General features: G+C 38.0%; 2 protein-coding genes across 8 annotated transcripts in view; one reads left to right on the top strand and one right to left on the bottom strand.

Annotated features, from left to right (window-relative positions):
* Window positions 1-16,587, top strand: part of GPSM2 (G protein signaling modulator 2) — a 47,431-nt gene extending 30,844 nt beyond the window's left edge. The window contains exons 11-14 of the mRNA XM_024742074.1: window positions 1,998-2,174; window positions 4,486-4,645; window positions 5,522-5,739; window positions 15,753-16,587. Of these exons, the coding sequence (XP_024597842.1) occupies window positions 1,998-2,174; window positions 4,486-4,645; window positions 5,522-5,739; window positions 15,753-15,980 (783 nt within the window). The 3' untranslated portion in view covers window positions 15,981-16,587. The remainder of the gene's footprint in view (window positions 1-1,997; window positions 2,175-4,485; window positions 4,646-5,521; window positions 5,740-15,752) is intronic.
* Window positions 5,509-23,923, bottom strand: part of CLCC1 (chloride channel CLIC like 1) — a 38,844-nt gene continuing 20,429 nt past the window's right edge. For 2 of the 7 annotated variants that reach the window (XM_024742075.1, XM_024742076.1), the window contains 4 exons: window positions 23,589-23,686; window positions 23,160-23,306; window positions 21,207-21,548; window positions 18,237-19,754 (listed from right to left, as the gene is read on the bottom strand). In XM_024742075.1, coding sequence (XP_024597843.1) covers window positions 19,539-19,754; window positions 21,207-21,548; window positions 23,160-23,306; window positions 23,589-23,686 — 803 coding nt within the window. In that variant the 3' untranslated portion in view covers window positions 18,237-19,538. Of the gene's footprint in view, window positions 5,641-5,777; window positions 6,066-15,117; window positions 15,790-18,236; window positions 19,755-21,206; window positions 21,549-23,159; window positions 23,307-23,588; window positions 23,687-23,923 lie in introns of those variants that run through there. The other 5 variants (XM_024742077.1, XM_024742078.1, XR_003002878.1 and 2 more) reach the window with 4 other exon arrangements.

Below are 23,923 nucleotides of genomic sequence, written 5' to 3'. Positions count from 1 at the left end.
TGATATGTATGATCAAGCTAGTGTTTTTAGCTGCATTTTTGAAAAGCATTTTTTTTTAACTAACAAAGAAATAACTCTGTTCAAGATGCATCTTCTCTAGGTTTTTTTTTTTTAAGTAACAGAGAAGGGACTTTATAATTGGAAAAAGGTTATTGAAGAACAAATCTAGGCTGCTTTCTGCTACCTCCATTTATCTTAATTTTACATTGTTAAGGTATGCTTTTACTCCTTTATGGTGTATTTCTTGAAACACTTTTTATAAAATGTGTTTATTGGAACTATAAACACATTTGGAAACTTCCAACAAGGAAATTGAAATTATTGGTAATCCCACCTACCAGTAGTAACCAAAATTAATGTTTTTGTATTTATTCTTCTTGCATTTTCGTATGAATATCATATTATAGATACTATTTTATAAGACATAGTAATATATCAACATCTTTCCATGTAATGAAATATTCTTCTGCCCTATTATAGGCATATTATTTTTTAATATTGACATTTTTTGTGTAAGTAGTCTTCGTAAGACCAACATCTGATTTGAACTAATATCCAATATTTTTTTATTCCAAACAGTTACAGAGTTTTTAAAAAACTTCTGGTTAACTTCTGAAGGGCTTTCTGATTTCCCCCATATATTTACCTCTTATATTGGTGAGTGGTTCTCAAATCCTTAAATCTATAGATTAAAAAAAAAAAAAAAACCAGAACACAGAAAACTTAAGTCAGTTTAGATCTTCTTCGTTTTTCTAGTAGGTAGGAAACTAGTAATAAGCAACAAAATCAATTTGGTGCATCTGTAGTGGTACCAACAGTAAATTCCATGAGAAGCTGACCAGATTCAACCCTGTAATTTTCCAAGAGCCTAATGATGATAAAGCTTTATGTCTAATTTAAAATATGTTTAGGTGGAATTAGTTATTTGTGATTTTTTTTTTTTTACCTCATAATATTTATTTATTTGTTTTAGTTTTGGCTGCCTTGGGTCTTAGTTGAGGCATATGGGCTCCTCGTTGTGGCACGTGGGCTCTCTAGTTGTGGCCTGTGTTCTCCGTAGTTGCAGCGTGCGGGCTTAGTTGCCCTACGGCATGTGGGATCTTAGCTCCCTGACCAGGGATCAAACCCGCGTCCCCTGCATTGGAAGATGGATTCTTAGCCACTGGACCAACAGGGAAGTCCCTAACTTCCTGTTTGGAAGTCATAATAAAGTCAAAGAGTTCAGTACAGTTTTATCAACAAAAGATTACTGCTGCTATGTAAGTTTTAGATGTTATTTTTTAGGGTTATAAATTCTACATACATCCAAAATTTCCAATTGTAGCAGATTTCTAAGTAACTCATACCAAGAATAAAACTTTGGCTTCTTCTCTGACCATTTAAATTTTATTTTTATGGACTTTTCGCAAACTTTGTTTTCTTTTCTTAGGTTTTTAAAAACCTCCATTTTAATATTTTGAGAATGAGAAATCTGTAACACACATTCGGTACAAGCTGTTGAAAACAGTGAGTTAGGGACTTCCCTGGTGGCGCAGTGGTTAAGAATCTGCCTGCCAGTGCAGGGGACATGGGTTTGAGCCTTGGTCTGGGAAGATCCCACATGCTACAGAGCAACTAAGCCCGTGAACCACAACTACTGAGCCTGCGCTCTAGAGCCCATGAGCCACAACTGCTGAGCCCGCATGCCACAACTACTGAAGCATGTACCTAGGGCCCATGCTCCGCAACAAGAGACGGTACCGCAATGAGAAGCCCACGCACCAAAACGAAGAATAGCCCCTGCTCGCCACAACTAGACCCGCACGTAGCAACGAAGACCCAATGCAGCCAAAGATAATTAATTAAAAAAGAAAACAGTGAGATATACTGGCAAAAAGGAATTTATTAAGAGATCTAAGCCACTCACCCCCCTCCCCACCCCCAGTTACTAAATGGCAGATTATATATAGCTTTGGTGGTTTTTTTTCATGTCGTGCTTTCCATTTATAATTGTGTAGGTTCAAAACTGGAACAGTGAAATTCTTGCTAAACAAAAACCTCTTATTGCCAAACCTTCTGCAAAGCTCCTCTTTGTCAACAGATTGAAGGGGAAAAAATACAAAAGTAATTCCTCCACCAAAGTTCTCCAAGATGCCAGTAATTCCATCGATCACCGAATTTCAGATTCTCAAAGGGTATGTTTAAAATAAGTTTTTGAGTATTGTGTTTTGAGTTTTTTATATTCATACTGGATTTTTGTAATATATTTTTAGATATTCAGTATAAAATATCTGTTATTCAAAGAAGTCTTCTGTATTTTCCTGTCTTTTCTGTGTTCTTCAAAGCTAGAAGCTATAATTACTCCATTCATAGATAAGTTGCTCCACTACTTTGGGCAGTAATTATTTCTTTGTGTTTTAAGTCACTGTTGTTTGCAAAAATACTACCTTCATTTCACCAGAGTGTCTCCCAGTGAAAATGTCCTCCACTCAGTCTAGAAGTCAGAACAAATGAAATTCAGATGTTCAAGGAGTTTTAAATACTAATTTAAAATGAAGAGTGTCTGCATGCATCAATTTCTATTTATTTCTATTGTTAAAATTATACAGTTAAAAACGATGTTGTTTAAAAGTGAGCATAGATATCAGATTATTGAACGTAAAAAATATTTAGAAGTTGAAAAATACCATGGGTTTACTGGTAAGTATCAGGGGTATCTCTACCTACCCTACAGTCTGATAAAAAGATCAAAATAAATTACAAAAGAAGATACTTCAAATTATCAAGTCCATTTTTCAAGCAGTTGAGAACCTTTGAAAAAATTGTTAGCCTTTTATTTTTTAACAGAAATTTCTATTGGTCCTGTTGTCAGCATTTTTTTTTTTTGTATCTGCACCCTTGTAGTGTCCTTTGCCTTGGTTTTCATCAGTTTTTTACATGTTCCTTACACATGTATGACTAACAAAAGGAAATTATTATAATTATTATTATATTATTAAAAATATTATGGGGTATATAAAAATGGTCCAAGAATATTTTTGTAGATCTGGAAGGCATATCTTTGTTCAAGGTTTGAGGTCTTAACTAAGCCCACTTAGCCCAACCAAAAATGTCTGTATTTTTGGAGCCTGTCTTTTGATATTCAGAATTTTTAATTAGAGGCTTTTTGCCCCTAGGGAAAAGTCTTTTTGTTAGTGATTAAGACAGTTGACTATAGCTTATGTACATACTTATTCCCAAACCTCAAGCTTGACGTGTTAAAAATTGTGCTGTCTCAAGCCCTCCTGTTTTCCTTACTTCAATTAAAGGGATACCATGTATACTACACTGTCACCCAAGCTAGGAATGCTGGTGTCATTCTAGACTCCCTCTCCTTCATTGACCACATCCAGTTAATCCCTATATCACTCAGATCTGCCCTGACCACCGTCCCCCCACCTTTAAAAAAAAATCTGTTACTATGTGTTAGTTCTTAATGTACTGCTTTATCTCTTACCCAGATTTCTGGAATAGGCACCTGAACTGACCCCTTTCCTTCCATTATTAACCCTTGCAATCAATTGGAAGGGCCAGTTCTGTTTCTGTACAAAACCGCTTAAAATTGGCTATTACCAGTGCTTCTCTTATGTCACATGGGATGTCTTTAACTTGTTAGTATGTCATACAGAGGTCCTTGTGTTGGTCTCTTCTTCCCCTCCCCTTTTCACCACCCCTGCATACCCTTCAGTTCATTATCCCCTAAACACTACAAAGCTTTGGAATTGCGCATTAATCTGTGTGAAACACCTCTACCCTGCAAATGTTTATTCACTCTCCAGGAACCCACTCAAGTATCACATAAGTTTCTGCTGTTTCACTTAAGAATTAGTTAAACCCTTCTCCCAAGGCTCATAACAGTTTGTATATATGTACTTCTATTATAATACTATCATTATGAAAACTAAAATAATTACTTTTATTAAACATTATTTTAGTTTTGAAGCTTTCCAAATAAAGTATAACTGGTACCCCTCTGTCTCAAATATTCATTTATTTGAAGTTTATATTTCTTCAGGATCTTCAAATCTTTAAATACAATAAAAGACCTTAAAAATCAATATGCCAGGAAAATATATATGCTTTCTTACTTTAATCAGTTCTTAGAAAGACTAGTTTACCTAAATTCTGTTGTAGAATCTTAAAACTGAACTTTGAACCTGGGGTACATGCCTGTATCACTGATATCTGCATAATTTATTCAGTATCTGTAGCAGTTCCCCTAAGTCTGAGGTACATTTATTTAGCTTTAGGAATACAAGGATTAAAAAATAACGAGAAATGCTTTTTGTTAGTTGGATTGAAATAACTTTTTATTATCAAGTGGTTGGCATCTTGTATAAAGAAAATGTCAATTGTTTATTTTTAATCTTCATCGTTTACCATTTGCATTTGAGGTATATATGATATTGTTTCATTGATGATCTAAGGATAATGCTGAAATATTTAGATTTCCTCTCAATATTTTAGAAAATCAGTGCAGATACTATTGGAGATGAAGGGTTCTTTGACCTACTGAGCCGATTTCAGAGCAATCGGATGGATGATCAGAGGTGCTGCTTAAAAGAACAGAACTCCGGATCAGCTTCAACAGCAGCTTCTGCCACTCCCCCCAGAATGATGCTACAAAGTAAGTTATCTGTGCTTCTCCTGCAACTTGATATTCTTGTGATTTATTTCTGAGAATTTAGGAGGTACCGTAAAGGAGCCTGAATCAAGGTACATCTGAAACGCTGGTATCTGTACAGTTTCAAACAAGGTTTTGTTTCAGTTCCCCTAAGTTTATCTGTATTTCTGGTCCAGTGCACTTTCTACTAACTATATCCTACTGCCTCCCAAGTTTCCTAGGGGGTGGGGAAAAAAATTCTAACTTTAAAAAAATAAAAATAATGAGGAAAAAATTATAGTTATACATACCTTATAATTACATGTAAAATGCAGATACTTCATATGTGGATTAAAAAAGAAAAGCCAGGACAGACTGAAGAGGAACCTATGGCTATAGCAGAAGCTAAGGCTTGCCTGAGCCTTCGAAAGATCTAAAATAGGTTACTTAAAATTTTCTATCTCAGTTACCAAAAGACTTCCTCTTGCCAGCAGCACTTAACTCAAAGTCTAGTTAGCTGAATGTCCTATCCAGGGCATGGGGTAAAAATACTGTCCATTCATCCTGGTCTGAGAAAGTATGTGAGAAAAACAATTTAGTTACCTCCTGAAATCTAGCCCCATATCTTATAAAGTTACATATTGGGTGACATTAGATGAAGGGAAATATAGTCAAGTCCGAATTACCTCCAAGAGGACCATCTGAAGTACTCTGGGATTCATTCTTCCCTCCCCACCCATCTAGTCTGGCCCCAGCCTATCAGTGACTCTCAGTGACAGAGCTAAAGCAGGAGGGCAGAAAGGGTGTTGGGAGTGAATAAGCCAGAAAGAAATTGTATGTATATAATAAATATGCTTAAATAACTTTATTATTTTTTGATTTTTTTTCCTCTTTTCATAGCACCATCTGTTTCCATGGTGTCCCCCAACACAGATGAGTTTTTAGACCTTCTTGCCAGCTCACAGAGCCGCCGTTTGGATGATCAGAGAGCCAGTTTCAGTAATTTGCCCGGGCTTCGTCTGACACAAAACAACAGTCAGTCAGTACTTGGCCACCTGATGACTAGTGACAACAAAGAGGCTGACGAAGACTTCTTTGACATCCTTGTAAAATGTCAAGTATGTCTGCATATTTTTGTCATTCTGTATATATAGCTCAGATGTTGTTGAGAGCTTTGGCAGTATTATGATTCTAAATTGGGAAGAGCTCATTTTGTATTAGAAAGGCAATAAGTTGATTATTCAGGGGTCCATCAGACACTGTTTCTTCTCCCTTATGATCGCTTCATATTTTGTGTTCCTTTTGGCTGGTGAGGTGGGATGTTGCCGATGACTCCCTCTGAGCTGTAGTAGAGACTACAGGAAGAGCCCCTCTTCTGAATTTTCGGAATAGCATCAGGAGCAACCCAGTGATTAATATGGAGAGAGTCTAGCTGGGGCCCTTTCTAGACAGTTTACCATTTGGGAGAAATGTATATATTGAGATAGCTTTCATATTTTAGCTGTTTTAATAATTATTAACCAAAGTGGTTAAGAAATATCTCAAATGGCTTGGACAGGACCATGAGAAAAATAATGCTTATTTTCACTAAAAAGAGACATTTCCTGTGCCTAACCCCTATGGCTCAGTTTTCTCATTCATAAAAAGATGAAATGATGATCTCTCATTCATTCAATCAAAATATTACCGAACACCTTTTATGTTCTGGGCACTATTCTAGATATTGGGGATACACTGCTTTTTAAAGGATCCTACATTTTAGCGGGAGAGACATTGAGTAAGAGTGTGTGTGTACAGATACATAGATAGGTAGTATATGTCAGGTACTGATACTTGCTATAAAGAAAATTAAAGCAAGATAAAGAGGTAATGGGTAACCAGGGGTGGTGGTGGTGGTGGTGGTGGTTGATGGAGTGTCTGTTTTAGACGTGGTGGTTAGGCAAGACCTTTCTGGGTTGACACTTGAACACAGACCTGAATGAGGTAAAGCAGTCAGCCATGTGCATATTTACCGGAAGAGCGTTCCATGCAGAGACAGCAAGTCCCCTCTTGGATATAGAAGCTTAGTAGGTTCAAGGAATGGCAAGGTGGCCAGTGTAGTGTGACTGGTGTAGAGTGAGTAAAGGGTAGAGGAAAGTGCTACAGGATGAGGATGGAGAAGTGATCAGTGCCTAGATCTTATAGGCCCTTGTAGGCCATGATGAGGTCTTGTGTTCCAGATGTGATAGGAAGACATTGGAGGGTTCTGGGAGATCATCCTGACCATCACTGAAAGAATGTAGTGGCAAAGGGTGTTTGTTAGTAGGAAAACCAGCTAGGAAACTAATGTGGTAATAAGGCAAAAAATATTGGTGACTTGGACTAGCATGGTGGGAGCAGTGATGATAAGTGGTCAGAATAGGGATATAACTTGAAATTACGGTTGGTTGGCAAGACCTGTTAATAAACTGGGTGGAGGGTATGAGAAAGAGAATCAAGGATGATTCCTACCTTCTTGGCTTGAATAACTGAGTAAACGGATGGTACCATTTACTGAAATGGAGAAGACCAGAGGAGAGACAGGTATGGGGAGAAAAGCAAGAGTTTTACTTTAGATATGTAAATGTGGGAAACCTGATTAGACATTGAAGTGGAATAGGCACTATTAAAATAAAAACCTAGAGCCCCAGAGAGAAGTAACTCTAGGAGTCATCAGCATATAGCTGGTATTAAAGCCCTGGGAAAGAGATTACATAAAGAATAGATAAGGAAATAGGAAGACTAAGCCCTGGGCACTGGAAAACCACTAACTGGATAAAGGAAGATGAACCACTGAAGCAGGAAATCAGCCAAATCAGAGATTTGGAAGAAAACTTGGAGAGTGTGGTAGAAGCCAAGTGAAGAAAGTATTTAAGGAATGTTCATCTGTGTCAGATGCTGCTAAGAAGCTAAGTAAGATGATGGCTGAGCTACTAGATATGGCAACATTTATAATTGTGAAAGATACTGTTTTAGTGGCATGAGGGGGCAAAGGACTGAGTGGGTTGAGAAAATGGGAAATGTAAAAGGGGAGATAGATAGATAGTACACAGAAAAAAAGGAAGGCAAAGAAATGAATCATGAGTTGGAGGGGGTTTTAGGATATAGGTGGGTTTTTCCTTATTTTGAGAGTTAATATACAGCATGTCTGCTGATGGAACGATCACGTAGAGAGGGGAACCAGTGATGCAGAAGAGTATAGGATAAAGAACAGTTGTTGCATAGGTGAGAAGGAAAACAGAGTATATGTGTACAGACTTGGAGGTAGAAGCAAGTAGGAATTATCTCTGGTTGCTTTTATTTTCTTAGCAAAGTAAGTAGTAGAGCTATTTAAGACAGAAGACCTGAACAGACATTTCTCCAAAGAAGACATACAGAGGCCAAGAGGCACAAGAAAAGATACTCAACATGGCTAATTATTAGAGAAATGCAAATCAAAACTACAGTGAGGTATTGCCTCACACAGGCCAGAATCCCATCATCAAAGAAAAGAGTCTACAAATAATAACTAGAGAGGGTGTGGAGAAAAGGGACCCTCCTATGCTGTTGGTAGGAATGTAAATTGGTAAAGCCACTATGGAGAACAGTATGGAGGTTCCTTAAAAAACTAAAAATAGGACTTCCCTGATGGCACAGTGGTTAAGAATCTGCCTGTCAATGCAGGGGACACGGGTTCGATCCCTGGTCCGGGAAGACCCCACATGCCGCAGAGCAACTAAGTCCGTGTGCCACAACTACTGAGCCTGTGCTCTAGAGCCCATGAGCCACAACTACTGAGCCCACGTGCCACAGCTACTGAAGCCCACGTGCTGCAACTAGTAGCACAGCTACTAGAGCCTGTGTGCTGCAACTACTGAAGCCTGCGCACCTAGAACCCATGGTCCTCAACAAGAGAAGCCACCACAATGAGAAGCCCACATACCACAACGAGGAGTTAGCCCCCGCTTGCCACAACTAGAGAAAGCCCAATGCAGCAACGAAGACCTGGCACAGCCAAAAAAAAAAAAAAAAAGACAATCCAATTCAAAAATGGGCAAAGAGGCACAACACTGTAAACCAATTATACTTCAATTAAAACAAACAAAAAAACTAAAAATAGAGTTACCCTATTATCCTGCAATTCCACTCCTGGGCATATACCTGGAGAAAACTCTTATTTGAAAAGATACATGCACCCCTAGGTTCATAGCAGCACCATTTACAACAGCCAAGACATGGAAACAACCTAAATGTCCATTGACAGATGAATGGATAAAGAAGATGTGGTACATAAATACAATGGAATACTACTCAGCCATAAAAAAGAATGAAATAATGCCATTTGAAGCAACATGGATGGACCTAGAGATTATCATACTAAGTGAAGTAAGTCAGAGAAAGACAAATGCTATATGATATCACTTATATGTGGAATCTAAAACGTGATACAAATGAACTTATCTATGAAACAGAAACAGACTCACAGACATAGAGAACAAACTTACGGTTACCAAGGGGGGGAAAGGGGACAGGGGGAGGAATAAATTAGGAATTTGGAATTAACATATACACACTACTATATATAAAATAGATAACCAACAAGGTCCTACTGTATAGCACAGGGAACTGTATTCAATATATTTTAATAAACCATAATGGAAAAAAATATGAAAAAGTATGTATAACTGAATCACTCTGCTGTACACCAGAAACTAACACAACATTGTAAATTAATTATATTAAAAAAAAAAAAAAAAGAAATAGAGGGACTTCCTTGGTGGTCCAGTGGTTAAGAATCTGCCTTCCAATGCAGGGGATGCAGGTTCGATCCCTGGTTGGGGAACAAAGACCCCACGTGCCAAGGGGCAACTAAGCCCACATGCCAGAACTAGAGAGCCCATGTGCAACTACAGCGCCCACGTGCTGCCACAGCTAGAGAGAAGCCTGCACACTGCAACAAAAGATCCTGCGTGCTGCAACTAAGACCTGACGCAGCCAAAAGAATAAATTGAATGAATGAAAGAAAAATAGAGCCATTTAGCAGAGATTGAGGTTGGAGCATGGTAATTATGAAAAAAAAAGGAAGTGGAGTATTAGTTGACTTGGAGAAACTAAAAGCATGCTGACCAGGGAAAACAGGGTTGCTGAGCTGTGCTGAGGTTCACAGTCATGGAACTAAGGCTGGTCAGTGTAGCTGTATATTTTCTCCAGTCATAACCAGCTGCTTAAGGAGGCAGAGAGATAGATTTAATCAAGCTTTGTATTGCCAGGAGAATAGGATAGAGAGGGAGAGCAATGTCAGGAAGTGCTTTTAGTAACAGATTTTGGAACCTGGACTGTGTCTAAGAAGGGACGTAAGGAAAGGTGTGAAAGTGAAAAGTGGCAGTGGTCTCAGTGGATTCAAGAAATGCTGAAGTTACTTACCTAATAACACACCATCAACATCTATAAAGCAAAAATTGACAGAACTGAAGGGAGAAATGGTGTTTTTACAATAATAGTTAAAGACTTCAATCCCCACTCATTACTGGGTAGGGCAACCAAGCAGAAGATAAGAAAAAACAGAGGACAACAACACGATAAACCAACTACATCTAACAGATTAGAATAATACACAACAGAACAGAATACACATTCTTACATGTATACGGGACACTCTCCAGGACAGACCATACGTTACACCACAAATTAAGTCTCAACAGATATCTTAAGATACTATACAAAGTATCTTCTCCAACCAAAATAGGATGAAGTTAGAAGCAACAAAAGGAAAAATTGCAAAATTCACAAATTTGTAGAAGTTAAACCAGTGGGTCAAAGAAGAAATTAAAAGGGAAATTAGAAAATACCTAGGGACTTCCCTAGTGATCCAGTGGGTAAAACTCTGCACTCCCAACGCAGGGGGCCTGGGTTTGATCTCTGATCAGGGAACTAGATCCCCCCATGCATGCCGCAACTAAAGAAGCCCACGTGCCACAACTAAGTGTCCACGTGATGCAACTAAGAAGTCCACATGCCACAACTAAGAGCCCACCAGCACACAACCAAGTGTCCACATGATACAACTAAAGATCCCGCGTGCCACAAGGAAGATCCTGTGTGCCGCAACTAAGACACAGTGCAGCCTAAATAAATAAATATTAAAAAAAAACCTGGAGACTAATGAAAATGAAAACACAATTTACCAAAACTTATGGGATGCAGTGAAGGTGGTGCTCAGGAAAATTTATAGCTGTAAATGCTTACATTTAAAAAGAAAGATCGGGCTTCCCTGGTGGCGCAGTGGTTGAGAGTCCACCTGCCGATGCAGGGGACACGGGTTTGTGCCCCGTTCCGGGAAGATTCCACATGCCGCGGAGCGGCTGGGCCCGTGAGCCATGGCCGTTGAGCCTGCGCGTCCGGAGCCTGTGCTCCGCAGTGGGAGAGGCCACAACAGTGAGAGGCCCACATACGGCAAAAAAAAAAAAAAGATCTCAGATCAACAGCCTAACTTTACAACTTAAGGAACTAGAAAAAGAACAATAAACTAAACTTAAAACTAGCAGAAGGAAGGAATAATGAAGAGTAGAGCAGAGGCAGAGAGAACATGAAAAAATAGAGAAAAATCAACAAAATCAAAAGTTGGTTCTTTGAAAAGATTAACAAAATTGACAAACTTTTAGCTATATTAAGAAAAAGAGAAGGTTCAAATTACTAAAATTAGAAATGAAAGCAGGGACATTACTACTGATTCTACAGAAATAAAAAGAATTATAGGAGAATGCTATGAATGACTGTATGCCAACAAGCTGGATAATCTAGATGAAATGGGCCAACAAGTAGAAACACAAAACCAAGACTGAACCATGAAGAAATAGAAAATAGATCCATAATTCATAAGGAGATTGTATTAGTAATTAAAAACCTCCTGACAAAAGAAAAGCCTTGGACTTGATGGCTTCATGGGTGAATTCTACCAAATATTTAAACAACACCAACTCCAAAAATTGTAAAAAAGGGAACATTTCCCATTCCTAAGTCATTCTATGAGGCAAATATTGCCCTGATACCAAAGCCAGTTAAGACTTTATAAGAAAACTACAGACCAATATCCTTTCTGAATATAGATGCAAAAATTAGCAACAAAATACTAGCAACCAGAAGCCAGTGGCATATTAAAAGGATTATATGCCATAACCTGATGGGATTTATTCCTGGAATGCAAAGATGGTTCAACATATGGAAATCAATCAATGTAATATACCACATTAATAGAATGATGCAGAAAAGTCACTTGACAAAATTCAACACATCTTCATGATAAAAAAACTAAGAATAGTAGGAAACTACAATGACATAATAAAAATCATTTATGAACCACACACACAGCTATCATCATACTCAGTGGTAAAAGACTGAAAGCTTTTAAGATCAGGAACAAGACATGGATGCCCACTTTGCCACTTATATTCAACATAGTACTGGAAGTTCTAGCCAATTAGGCAAGGAAAAGAAACAGAAGGCAGCCAAATTGGAAAAGAAGTAAAATGATCTGTTTGGAGATGACAGGGTCTTATATGTAGAAATCCTAAAGATTTCACCAAAAAACTATTAGCACTAAGAAGGAAAGTTACAAGATCAACATCCAAAATCAGTTGCGTTTCTATACACTAATAATGAACAGTCCAAAAAGGAAATTAAGGAAACAATTCCACTTACAATAGCATCAAAGAGAATAAAATACTTAGGAATTAACCAAGAAGGTGAAAGACTTGTACAGTGAAAACTACAAAATATTTCTGAAAGAAATTAAATATGACATAAGTCCCTCCCACTGGAAGACTTAAGATTGTTAAAAAGTCAATACTGTTTTGACACCTAACATAATCCCATCGCTCCTCATTTGTGGGGTAGTGTGACGGAATGGTCAGACCAGTATACTGGTCTGACACTTAATAAAGTGAAAAAAAAATTGTTTTAAGTCAGTACCACCCAGTGTGATCTACATATTTAATGCAATCCCTATCAAAAATTTCAGTGATGCTTTTTTACAAAAATTTAAAAATCCATCCTAAAATTCATATGGAATCTCAAGGAAACCCAAATAGCCAAAACAATCTTGAACAAGAAGAACAAAGTTGGAGGACTCACACTTCCTGGTTTCAGAATTTATCACAAAGCTACAGTAATCAAAACAGTGTGATACCAGCATAATGAGACCCAATGGAATTGAATAGACAGCCCAGAAATAAACACTCTCATATACTGTCAAACAGTTTTCAACAAGGATGACAAGACCATTCAATATGGAAGGAAGTCTTATCAACAGTTGATGCTGGGAAAACACGATATCCACATACAAAAGAATTAAGTTGGACCTTTACTTAATACCATAGACAAAAATTAACTCAAAGTGGATCAAAGACCTAAATATAAGCACTAAAAAACTATAAAGCTCTTAGAAGAAAACGTAAGGGGAAAGCTTCATGACTTTGGATTTGGCTGTGGTTTCTGGGTTACAACACCAAAGGCACAGGCAACAAAAGAAAAAAAAGACAAATTGGACTTCATGAAACCTTAAAACTTTTATGGATCAAAGGACACCATCAACAAAGCAAAAAGGCAACCCACAGAAAATATGTGCAAATCATATAACATAAAGATTAATCTAGAATATAGAGAACTCCAAAAGCTCAACAACAAAAAACCTGATTCAAAAGTGGGCAAAGAACCCAAATAGATATTTCTCCAAAGATGATATACAAATGGCCAGTAATTATAGGAAATGATGCTTGACATCACAAATCATTAGAGAAATGTAGATCAAAACCACAATGAGGGACTTCCCTGGTGTCACAGTGGATAAGACTCCATGCTCCCAATGCAGGGGGCCCGGTTCGATCCCTGGTCAGGGAACTAGATTCCCCATGCATGACGCAACTAAGAGTTCACATGCCACAACTAAGACCTGGTGCAACCGAAAAAAAAGACAAAAAACAAAACCCACAGTAAGATACCACCTCACGCCCATTAAGATGGCTATCAAAACAAGCCAAAAAATGCAGAAAATAGCAAATGCTGGTGTAGATATGGAGAAATTAGAACCCTTGTGCACTGCAGGTGGGAATATAAAATGGTGCAGCTGCTATGGAAAACGGTACAGCAGTTCCTCAAAAAGTTAAGAACAGAATTATCATACACAGTCCCACTTCTAGGTATGATTGAAAGCAGGGACATGAACAGATATGTGTACACCCATATTCATAGCAGCATTATTCACAACAGCCAAAAGGTGGAAGCAACCCAAGTGTCCATGAGCAGATGAATGCATTAACAAAATGTGGTGTACATACACAGTAGAATATTTTCAGCCTTAAAAACATGCTGCAACATGGATGCTGAGAAATATGCAGTCACAAGAGGACAAATACTCTGATGCCACTCATGTGAGCTAGTTAGAGTGGTCCAATTAACAGTGACAAGGTAGAACGGTGGTTGCAGAGGCTGGAGAGAGGGGAGAATGGGGAGTTGTTGTTTAATAGGTTTAGAGTTTGTCTTGCAAGATGAAAAAAGTTCTGGAGATGGATGGTGGTGATGATTGCACAACAATATGAACGTACCTGATACTGAACTGTACACTTAAAAATGGTTAAAGTGGTAAATTTTGGGGCTTCCCTGGTGGCGCAGTGGTTGAGAGTCCGCCTGCCGATGCAGGGGGGACGGGTTCGTGCCCCGGTCCGGGAAGATCCCACATGCCGCGGAGCGGCTGGGCCCGTGAGCCATGGTCGCTGAGCCTGTGCGTCAGGAGCCTGTGCTCCGCAACGGGAGAGGCCACAACAGTGAGAGGCCCGCATACCGCAATCAGGGAGGGGCCAAAACAGTGAGAGGCCCGCATACCCCAAAAAAAAAAAAAAAAAAAAATGGTAAATTTTATATTTATTTTACCTCAGTTTTTAAAAAAATGATTTACTGGGGGGTAGTACTGGGGAGCTTGATCTAGAAAAATAAGAGTCCGTGGTCAACATGAGATATTTTAAAATCATGATTTCAAAGACGGTGCAGTTATTGAGAATGACTGTGTCTGGCCTCTGACCATGGGAGCTATTGGATAAGGCAGAGGGCAAGGATGAAACACCAGAGGAGGGGAGGTCTAGGAGCTGAAGCGCCTGAGTGCTGGGTAAACTTAGAGGACAGTGAAATGACCACGAATCGTGACGGGAGAGATGATGAAGAGTGAACCAGGTGTGTGTGGAGGGTGGGATGGCGCTGACTAGGAATCCGGGCAGCCACGGCACCCTCACTGGGCGGTGGGGTTAAACGCTCGGGCGTGTTGGTGCACGGCGCCTAGCAACACGGGGCACTCCGATGGCAGCCATCACATTCCTACTTGTATTCTTGAGTTACAATACCAGACACTGTCGTGTAGACTTTTAAGTGCTTTCATTTGATCAAAAACATTTCTAACGTACTTCTAAAATAAGAATCGTAAGTCAGAACTTGAAGGAAAAATTCACTCTGGGTTATTTATTTCCTTAACAGATTTTATTGCCTAAGACAAGGGTAGGCAAACTTTTTCTGTAAAGGGCCAGAGAAAATATTTTAGGCTTTTCGGGGCCCTGTGGCCTTTGTTGCAACTGCTCAACTCTGCCCTTGTAGCAGGCAAACAGCCATACACAGTTCATAGACAAACAAGCGTGGTGTTGAAATGAAAGTACTGTGTAAAAAAACAGTGGGCAGTGGGTTATAGTTTGCTGACCCTTGGCCGAAGACAGTATTTATAAGGTAGTGATGTAGGGTTTTTGTACCTCACACGATATACCTAAGGATTTGGTGCGTTGTATTTGGTGATGCCTATTACAGTAAGATTATAATCTTAGACATAGGTGACCTTGCATCTTAACTAATCTTACCAAAGCCATGAAGCTATGGCTTCATATTTGTTATACACAATACTTGTTATTGTTATACTTGCCCTGATTATGTAAGTCATTTCAAATAAAAGATCTTACTAGGTTTCAGGTCTAAAGATTGAGTAAACTTCTAAGAGGCAGAAAATGTTTAAAGCTACATTTTCTTATTGTGAATGACAGACATACCTTGGTGCTCTCCTTCCCTGCAGTATTTGTATTTTAATCTCTTTCTTGTAAATTTTTAGGGATCCAGATTAGATGATCAAAGATGCGCTCCACCACCTGCTGCCACAAAGGGACAAACAGTACCAGATGAGGACTTTTTTAGCCTTATTTTACGGTCTCAAGCAAAAAGAATGGATGAACAGAGAGTTCTTTTACAAAGAGATCAAAACAGAGACACTGAATTTGGACCGAAGGACCTTTTGCAGAATAATGCTCTGTTGGAACTTGAAAATTCAGGAAAAAAATAAGCAAACCACTAGTATACAATGAATATCTTTTTAAAAGCAACCTTATTTCCTTTCAGAACACTGCAGGAAAATTCAATCTATTACTTTTTTCCTTCAAAGGAGAAATTATAGCACTGTACTGAACTTAAAATGTTTTTAGCATGATGTAAATATTTAACCTTTGATAGCATAGTATTAATTAACATTCCTCTGGACACTCGTTTCAGGGTAGAGGTGGGATCTAGGGATCTGGGCCTTTGTTCTTTCTAAAAATCCTCCAGGCGATTTTTACGGGCAGTGAAAAATCAACTTCTGTGATTACTGCTTGGGATTATGTTCTGCAACTTGTTAGATTCCTTTACCTAGTATTTGTAAAGTAGGAAGTTAAATGAATTTAGCCTAGGATTTAATCCTCTTGCTGAGGTAGATTTTTTTTTTTTTAACTTTTAATTGACAATGGCTCTTTTTTATACCGATATAGTGGGAAATTATGCTGTTTCATAAAAATAATATACTTGACCAGTGTGTAAAAAATTATACAGTCTATTAAAAAATCTAGATTTTTTTCCACTAAGAAAATCTCTATTTTCAATATAATTTTAGGCCAAAACCATTATAAAAGAAACTCTTAAAAATAAACTTCTTTAGCATGTTTTGGCCTCTGTGTAATTTTTTAAATAACTAATTTTTATATATTTACATATATAAGTACAGATATGTATATATGTACATTTTGTGTGTGTGTGTGTGTGTATATCTATATAAAATGGTTTAAAATTGTATGTTCTGTTGCAAAGTACTGTTGTAAAACTTTTTAGGACCTAATGTCAGAAAATCCAAAACCCTCATGTGACTCTGTCAAGAACGTAGGTCACAAAAATTAAGTACGAAAGACGTAGGTTAAGCCCTCAGTTGTCATTAAGCCTCCTCCCAGAAACTGAAGGTGGTTTTACAAGGGGACATAATGCAACATGACATAAGTTTAGCAAAAGCAAGTCAACAAGGATGGGACAGAGCTGGGCCTGGACTAAGGCTGAATTGCATAATACAAATGCCCACGCCTGGAACAAGTTGGCAACTCATTCACCTCTGGTTGCTTCTGATTCTACACAGCTGGGATGGGATCTAGGGCTCTGGGCCTTTGTTCTTTCTAAAAATCCTCCAGGCGATTTTTACGGGCAGTGAAAAGCACTTCTACAAATAGCTAATGTTTTAAAAAATGAGAAGAAAGATAGTTACACAATCTGGACTCACATTAAGGGCTCAGAGGAAAAAAAAAAAGATACTCCTGGTTCTGAGATCAGGCACAAATTTTGTCAAAAGTACTAACACCTGGATTATATTATGCTTTATGTATTATATATAGAGGATAATGTCCTGGATTAGCATCCTTTTAAAACCTGCACTTAAATTCCATTGGGCTTTTTCTTATCAGCATATTTACTGAGCAAAGACAGCATACCAAACCACAATAATGTAAAAATAAGTGTTTATTTTGTGTATATGGTAGTTCTCAGACCCTGTAAACATTCAGCGTTATCCATTCCACTTAAAAACTGCTTTTGAAAAGCTATCTGCCCCACTCTGATTTTCCTAAAAGCTCGTTACTATCATCCTTGATTTTAATGATAAACATTGGCTAGACAATAAACAAGGCTGTTTCTTCTAGTTATAAACTGGCCTTGATATATTCAATTTGCTTTAATAAGTCTTCCCTGAATTGCTGTCACCTTTCAACAGCAGTACCTTGCTGCCTTGCTGTCAAAGTAGATTTCACCCCCAAATGGTTATCTGTAATGAAAGAATACAAAGGTGAACTTTTTCTTAAATTTTCTTTTAAAGATTCATTTTTGGATAAAAAGCAGTCAGAAGTGCAAAACAACATTAACTGAACTCTCACAGTTACAGTCTATCAACTGAGGCATTCATTTCACAGCTCAGAGGACAATTAGCACCTTCAGAGCATACAATCAGTGTGAACAGGCCTGCCCCAGATGACTACTTTATATTCATCAATGTTCACAAATCTATCCCAAACTGCTGGCATCCCTACATGCCTACTATGTTATAAAGTTTTATATAAAATCCTTTTGTATTTCTTGGAGAAAATTACCTTTCTGATGAAATACTGTTTGCAGTACGAAGCTAGAAAATAATATTAACACATAAAATTAAATTGTTACAGGCATCTAAGTGATGCTTCTGGGAGCCAAAAAGGGGGTATTTCTGCATTTCACGTAAAAAACATATCAAAAAGCAAATGCTGGGCTTCTGAAAAAAAAAAAAAAAAAAAAAAGCAAATGCTTTAAATACATCTTTTTTTCTGAAAGAAATGCCTGCATGAAAATTTTAAGACCATTCCTGACTGCTATCATTTTTAGTAAGCAGCTGAATATAAATTGTAGTATGAAGGTTAAGATAAAGGATACCCGAATATGTGTAATATATGTGCTTCCTAGTTAGATCTTGTGAAAAATTTATAAATTCCCTTTTTAGAAAGTTTAAAATGAAGAATAGTTTAAAAATCAGAATAACTAATTTAAAATGTTGATTATATCACCTGTCTAGGGTTAAAAAAAAACATCCTACTCTGTTTTCCTTATTGTGGTATTTATTCCTCTCTTTGTATAGATCTCTAAAAATTAGAACTTCATATGGCTTGGACAGTATGGTTTACTGTAATATAAATAAGATATAGTAATATCTAACAATCACAACTGCTGGGATTCTGAGTAGCAAGGAAAACAGGTCTTATAAAGCCTGTGTACTTCATCTGCTGGGGAAATAAAGCCATTCTCAAAGGATGTAAAACTGAGATTACTGACTTAACAAGCTATGTAATCTAAATTCCCCTGACAATCTTCAGTTCTGTCTTAGCTAAGGATAAAGTAAAGGGGGTGATAAGGAAGCAGGCCCAGTAATAGCGGTAAGAGTTGAGAGATGAAGGCTGATCTGCAGGCAGCCTACATGAGGCAGACTGACACTGGTGATGCAGACTCCGTGGCTGCACTAAAATGCTGAAGTGACTGAAGAGGGTAAGCATGACTACAGTGACTTTCCTTAAATGTTGGTTTTGAGTACCTACCACTTGACATAGTCTGCGTCCAGTGCACAACAAATAATTCTGTTCACTAAAGCAGGTATCACAGGACTTCCACGAGGCAACACACACTTTGGTGAGTTGGTTCCTATATATGCCTGTAAACAACAGAACTTCTTTTTCAATGTCCCCTAATTCAGACTGGCCTCTTTGATTATTCAAAATCATTAATGCTTGCCATATGTCATCTATGAGATCCTGTTCCAGAATTAACACTTCAAAACCTTATAATGCATCTTAATATCAAAGAAACATGAAATTAAACAGAGATACACGTGTGCTTGTTAATTCTGATTGTGAGTAAAAATACTGATGTTTAAGTTGGCACCTGTGTAGTAAATAACAGAATATTTGTAGAGAAGAAGAAATAGCTGTGAGGAGTATACTTTACAAAACTCAAAAGATGACCTCAGAGCTGTGGTCCATGTCTGTGTTCCTCTAGCCATATGGGCTGCAGTCTGGATCCCTTCCACACACCCTCACTGCAGTGCTGGGCTGGATGTGCTGCCTTCCTCTGGGCCGCCTGTGGTGTCAGTCCTGAGCTGGGCCTTTTCCACTGCAGGTGAACCTTCCACACACTCTGGTATCTTTTGGCCAGAGACAGGCTTAGCAGACTGGCTGCTTTCAGTCAGTGTGCTTTCTCCTGAGATTCCACCAATTTCTTTGGGCTTTGTATCCAAAATAGGTGATTTATGCTACAAAGTAGAGAATTACAGTGTTTTAATTGTTTAATTAACATAATGTGAAAGTCTGTAATAAACATGTTCAACAAGTTCCCACACAAATCTGTTATAGCAAACGTTGAACTCTTTCAAGTCCTGGTTCCAGTGCTGGATTGTAATTATATAAATGTTATTAAGCCTCACAGAACTGTACATGGAGGAATGGGAAACTCAGGATATGCCAGGTGGTCTAGTGATGCAGCTTAAGGAAGGGTCAGGAAGACTGGTGACCAGTACTGCTAACTCCTCTTGCTAGGGAGAATAATTCATTCAACAAATATTTACTGAGCATACATTAAGTTCGAGGTGCTGGGGATACAAGACAACAAACAGACAAAAACCCCTGCCCTCCCTGGAATTTACATTTAAGCTGGGGAGAGAATCAGGCAATAAATTAACAAAGTATCATGCTGGGGGTGGGAGGGTTGCATAGCTGTTTAAATTAGGGCGGTCTGAAAAGACATGAGCAAAGGCTTGAAGAAATGAACCTTATGAATATATTGGGAACAGCATTCTAGATAGTGAACAGCAAGTACAAAGGCCTGAGTTCAAGGAATAGGCAGGAGGCCCTTGTGGCTGAAGGAGAATGAGGGTGGAGGGGGCACAGGAGGAGAGAGCAGCGTGGTAACAGAGGTGGGAAGCCCCAGGCCATCTTGATATCTTTGGCTTTCCCTTCAAGTGAGCCCGGAACTCACTGGAGGATTTTTGAGATGAGTGACAGATAACCATTAACTATTAAAGCTGAAAGGAACATCTTAATTTTCTAGACGCAGGCAGATACGTTCTTCTAAGGAACTCCATGGGAAGGGATTCTACAATTTCCTAGATTCTACTGCGCTTCTTACTATTTCTCAAAGGTTTGCGTCTGCAATCTAAACTTTGCAAATGACAATACAAAGTCCTCTCTCAAACAGAAATGGAAATGTCCCTTTAAATCGCCAATAATGGTGGAAAAGAGGCCTCACCATTCCACAGGTAAAAAGTATAGTCTAGCCAGCCAACGATATAAAAGATTTGGGAAAGCGAGGTTTTTGGTCCTTTCCCAGCTCACTCTTCCATCTACCTAAGGCTTCAGGGCTCTCCTGCGGGTTGGCTCCCTAAGGCTCCAGGCCTTCAGTGAGGACTTCTCTCTGATCTCTTCAAAGGTAGAAATTTCAGTCATGCTCACTTGTTGGTTTCCTATGAAATGTCATTATGAATTACCACCTGTTCCAACAAATTACTGTTAAATACTATTTAACATAAAAATTAAATCTCATTTCTTCTGAGGAGGATGGACTTTCAACCAGAAAGGGGGAGAGTGAATAATTATTATCACTGGTGATATAATTAACCATGAAAAGTAAAAGCACTTAACCAAAAGCACTATAGGAAGCACTTACACCTAGTATGAAGGGACAGCGAAATAAACAGTTGCTGACTTACACTGGGTACCACCTTGGGATGCTCTCTCGCCTCTGCGTCTGGTAAATCAAATGCCGGAAGCACTTCAAGGCTCTTGTTGCCAGTCTGAAATCTCAAGTCAACATCTCTCTCTCTCAAAACATCTCTTCTACCCTCACATGTTTTGTCATTAGGGCCTTGTTCAATGGGGCCAATCTGGCCCCTATAATAGAAATCTGCATCACCTGCTCCACCATGGGGTCTATAATCAATTTCCTGCTGCCATCTTCTTTCACCTGGCTGAAGTGCCTGGGATGGTTTTCTTTCAGGGCCACCCACATGTCTCAGCATATTAACTGATTTTCCAGCACCATAGCAGAAACTCTAGAAGGAAAAGAAATACATATTCCTGAGTACTTAATGGCTGACTTACAACGAAATTTTGAGGTGCTTTCCACGGTGCCAACAAAATTTCATAACTTGTGGCATTTATAGATATAAACATCTTAATTTCACTGGGTTTTCTCTAGATTAATACAGGGCCAGAGTAGCCAAAAAAATTTGAGAAATTGCCAAGTATTAAGTAGACATTTCAATCAGCTGGACACATTTTTATTGAATTATAACAGCAGTTAGGCTAAAGCCTAGAAATTTAAAAGGTATTAATTGTCTGATCATTGCTCATGTGTTGTCTGCATTCACACACATCATATAAGGTAAATGCTGAAAATTAAAGTTGTACACCATTATGTAAATATTCTCCTGTAGGCTTATTTTTTACAAACTCGCTTTAGCTACAGCTAAAATTCAACAGGTTTTGAGTCACACTCCAAGGGAAAAACTAGGCAGCAGTTCTCAAAGTGTGGCCCAGGGACCCCTCAGGGGATCTCTGAGACTCAGGAATCTGTGAGGTCAAAAGTTTTCATAATACAAAGACATTAGTCTTCTTCACTCTCCTCTTGTACAGCAGAGTCTTGTGGGGCTACAGTGACTGCCTCACTCTGATGGCTCATGCACTGTGTGCTTGTGTATACTTGTATTTTAAAAATTTCTGGTAAATATCAATAAATAAACCTCCCACAAACAAGTACTCTTTGTGGTGTTCAATTCTGAAGAATACAGAAGGGTCCTGAGAACAAAAAGTTTGAAAACCACTGTACTGGAGATACTACTCTTTGAAGACAGAGCAGCAAAAGGCCTTTTCTTAGGCAGCAGATAAAGCAACAAGCGATGAAGGGGTTTTGCTTATAATTTCAGTCTTGGAGACTAAACTACTATTATACAACTAATGTCACCTAACAAAACCATATCCCTAAACCAATGAATCCTAATCACAAGCCAAAAAACAAAACAAGAATAATTTTTAAGTAAATAGATCATAGTGAATTTTGTATCCTTAAGGGAAGACAATTCTTTAATAATTTCCCCAGGCACATCTGAGTTCTTTGCATTTTGTTTTATGAGACAACTGCTTTATTAGGGTAAGGGCTGAAAATCAACCAAAAAAAGAGCTGAAGAGACCATGGATGACTGACAAGTAATATTGTAATATTCCTTAATAAATGTCTGCTCCTGGATCCCCCAAATTGTTTCTTAGTACACCCACCTCTTTCTACATCCCTTTCTGATGCTGTGTTAAACCCACTGTTCTTCTGTTCTCAGTGTGGCAAAAATTCAGACTGAAATAAGGTCTCCTTTCTCAAAGAAGACATAACTGATGTCATGTGTATTAATTCATGAAGTTTAAAGAACAACTGTTAAAAGAGGGTATTATTCTAAATCACCACTTTGACACCTACAATCAAACTTGAGAACCGTTTTCTTGCTTAGAGGAATGTACAAGTAAGTATAAACAAACATTTATCACTTAAAAATCATCTTTTCATACCATTAAGCATGACTTAGCCTGATTTACAACATAAAAGAAACCTAATAATTTCAGAATTGCCTTTTTTCTGTAAATCCTGTTAATTGTTAACAGTGCTATATACTAACCAGGACAGCTAATGCCATAATTATCAGCACTGGAATGTGTAGTAACACTGGGATCTCCTTCATGAGTGCTTTAATAAATTCACCAACTCCTTTTCCAATATGCTTCAATGGCTCCGTGACAAAGTTGGTGAATGTAACTGCTAGTGCCTACAACAAAAGATAAAAACAACTTAATTTTTTTCCTCAAAGGATTGAGGCATATAGAATAAGCCATAATCGACTGTACTGAGGCTGAAATTATGAAATTCCATACATTTAAATGTTATCATATACTTTTCATGTGAAAATCACTGTGTAATGGAAGTATTTTTTTCTAGAACAAAGGTTTATTATTAGCAAAATGATGGTAAAAAACACTAACAATTTTTAATAAATACAGAGACTTTTTACTTGCTTTGTATAAGTAATTTTCACAAAATATATTCTAACCTTTGTTGGTGGGACCAACAAAATAGGGTTGACTAATAAGAGCTCATAGTATTTTTGGCATGAGTCATCCTTATAGGTCCATGAACTTCTAAGCCATTCTATTTAGAGAAACAGACAAAAACAGTCATTTTTTTAAAAAGTCACATTTCATTCCCAAATAAGACAATATTTTAGTTTTAACTGTCCCTCTCCCCACAACCCCCAATCAATTTTAAATTGTTTTGCAAACAGTCTCCCAGTAACAGTGATTTTTTAAAATTTCATCTTATGTCCAAAATGTTTATTCTAAAAATCCATGCAAATTATACAACTCTTATACAGGTAAAATATATTTT

The sequence above is a fragment of the Neophocaena asiaeorientalis genome, unplaced genomic scaffold, assembly GCF_003031525.2.
Source record: "Neophocaena asiaeorientalis asiaeorientalis breed wild unplaced genomic scaffold, Neophocaena_asiaeorientalis_V1.1 scaffold35, whole genome shotgun sequence".
In the NCBI taxonomy this organism is placed as follows: domain Eukaryota; kingdom Metazoa; phylum Chordata; class Mammalia; order Artiodactyla; family Phocoenidae; genus Neophocaena; species Neophocaena asiaeorientalis.
Note: the sequence above shows the minus strand (reverse complement) of the source record. Positions and strands in the feature narration are given on the sequence as shown.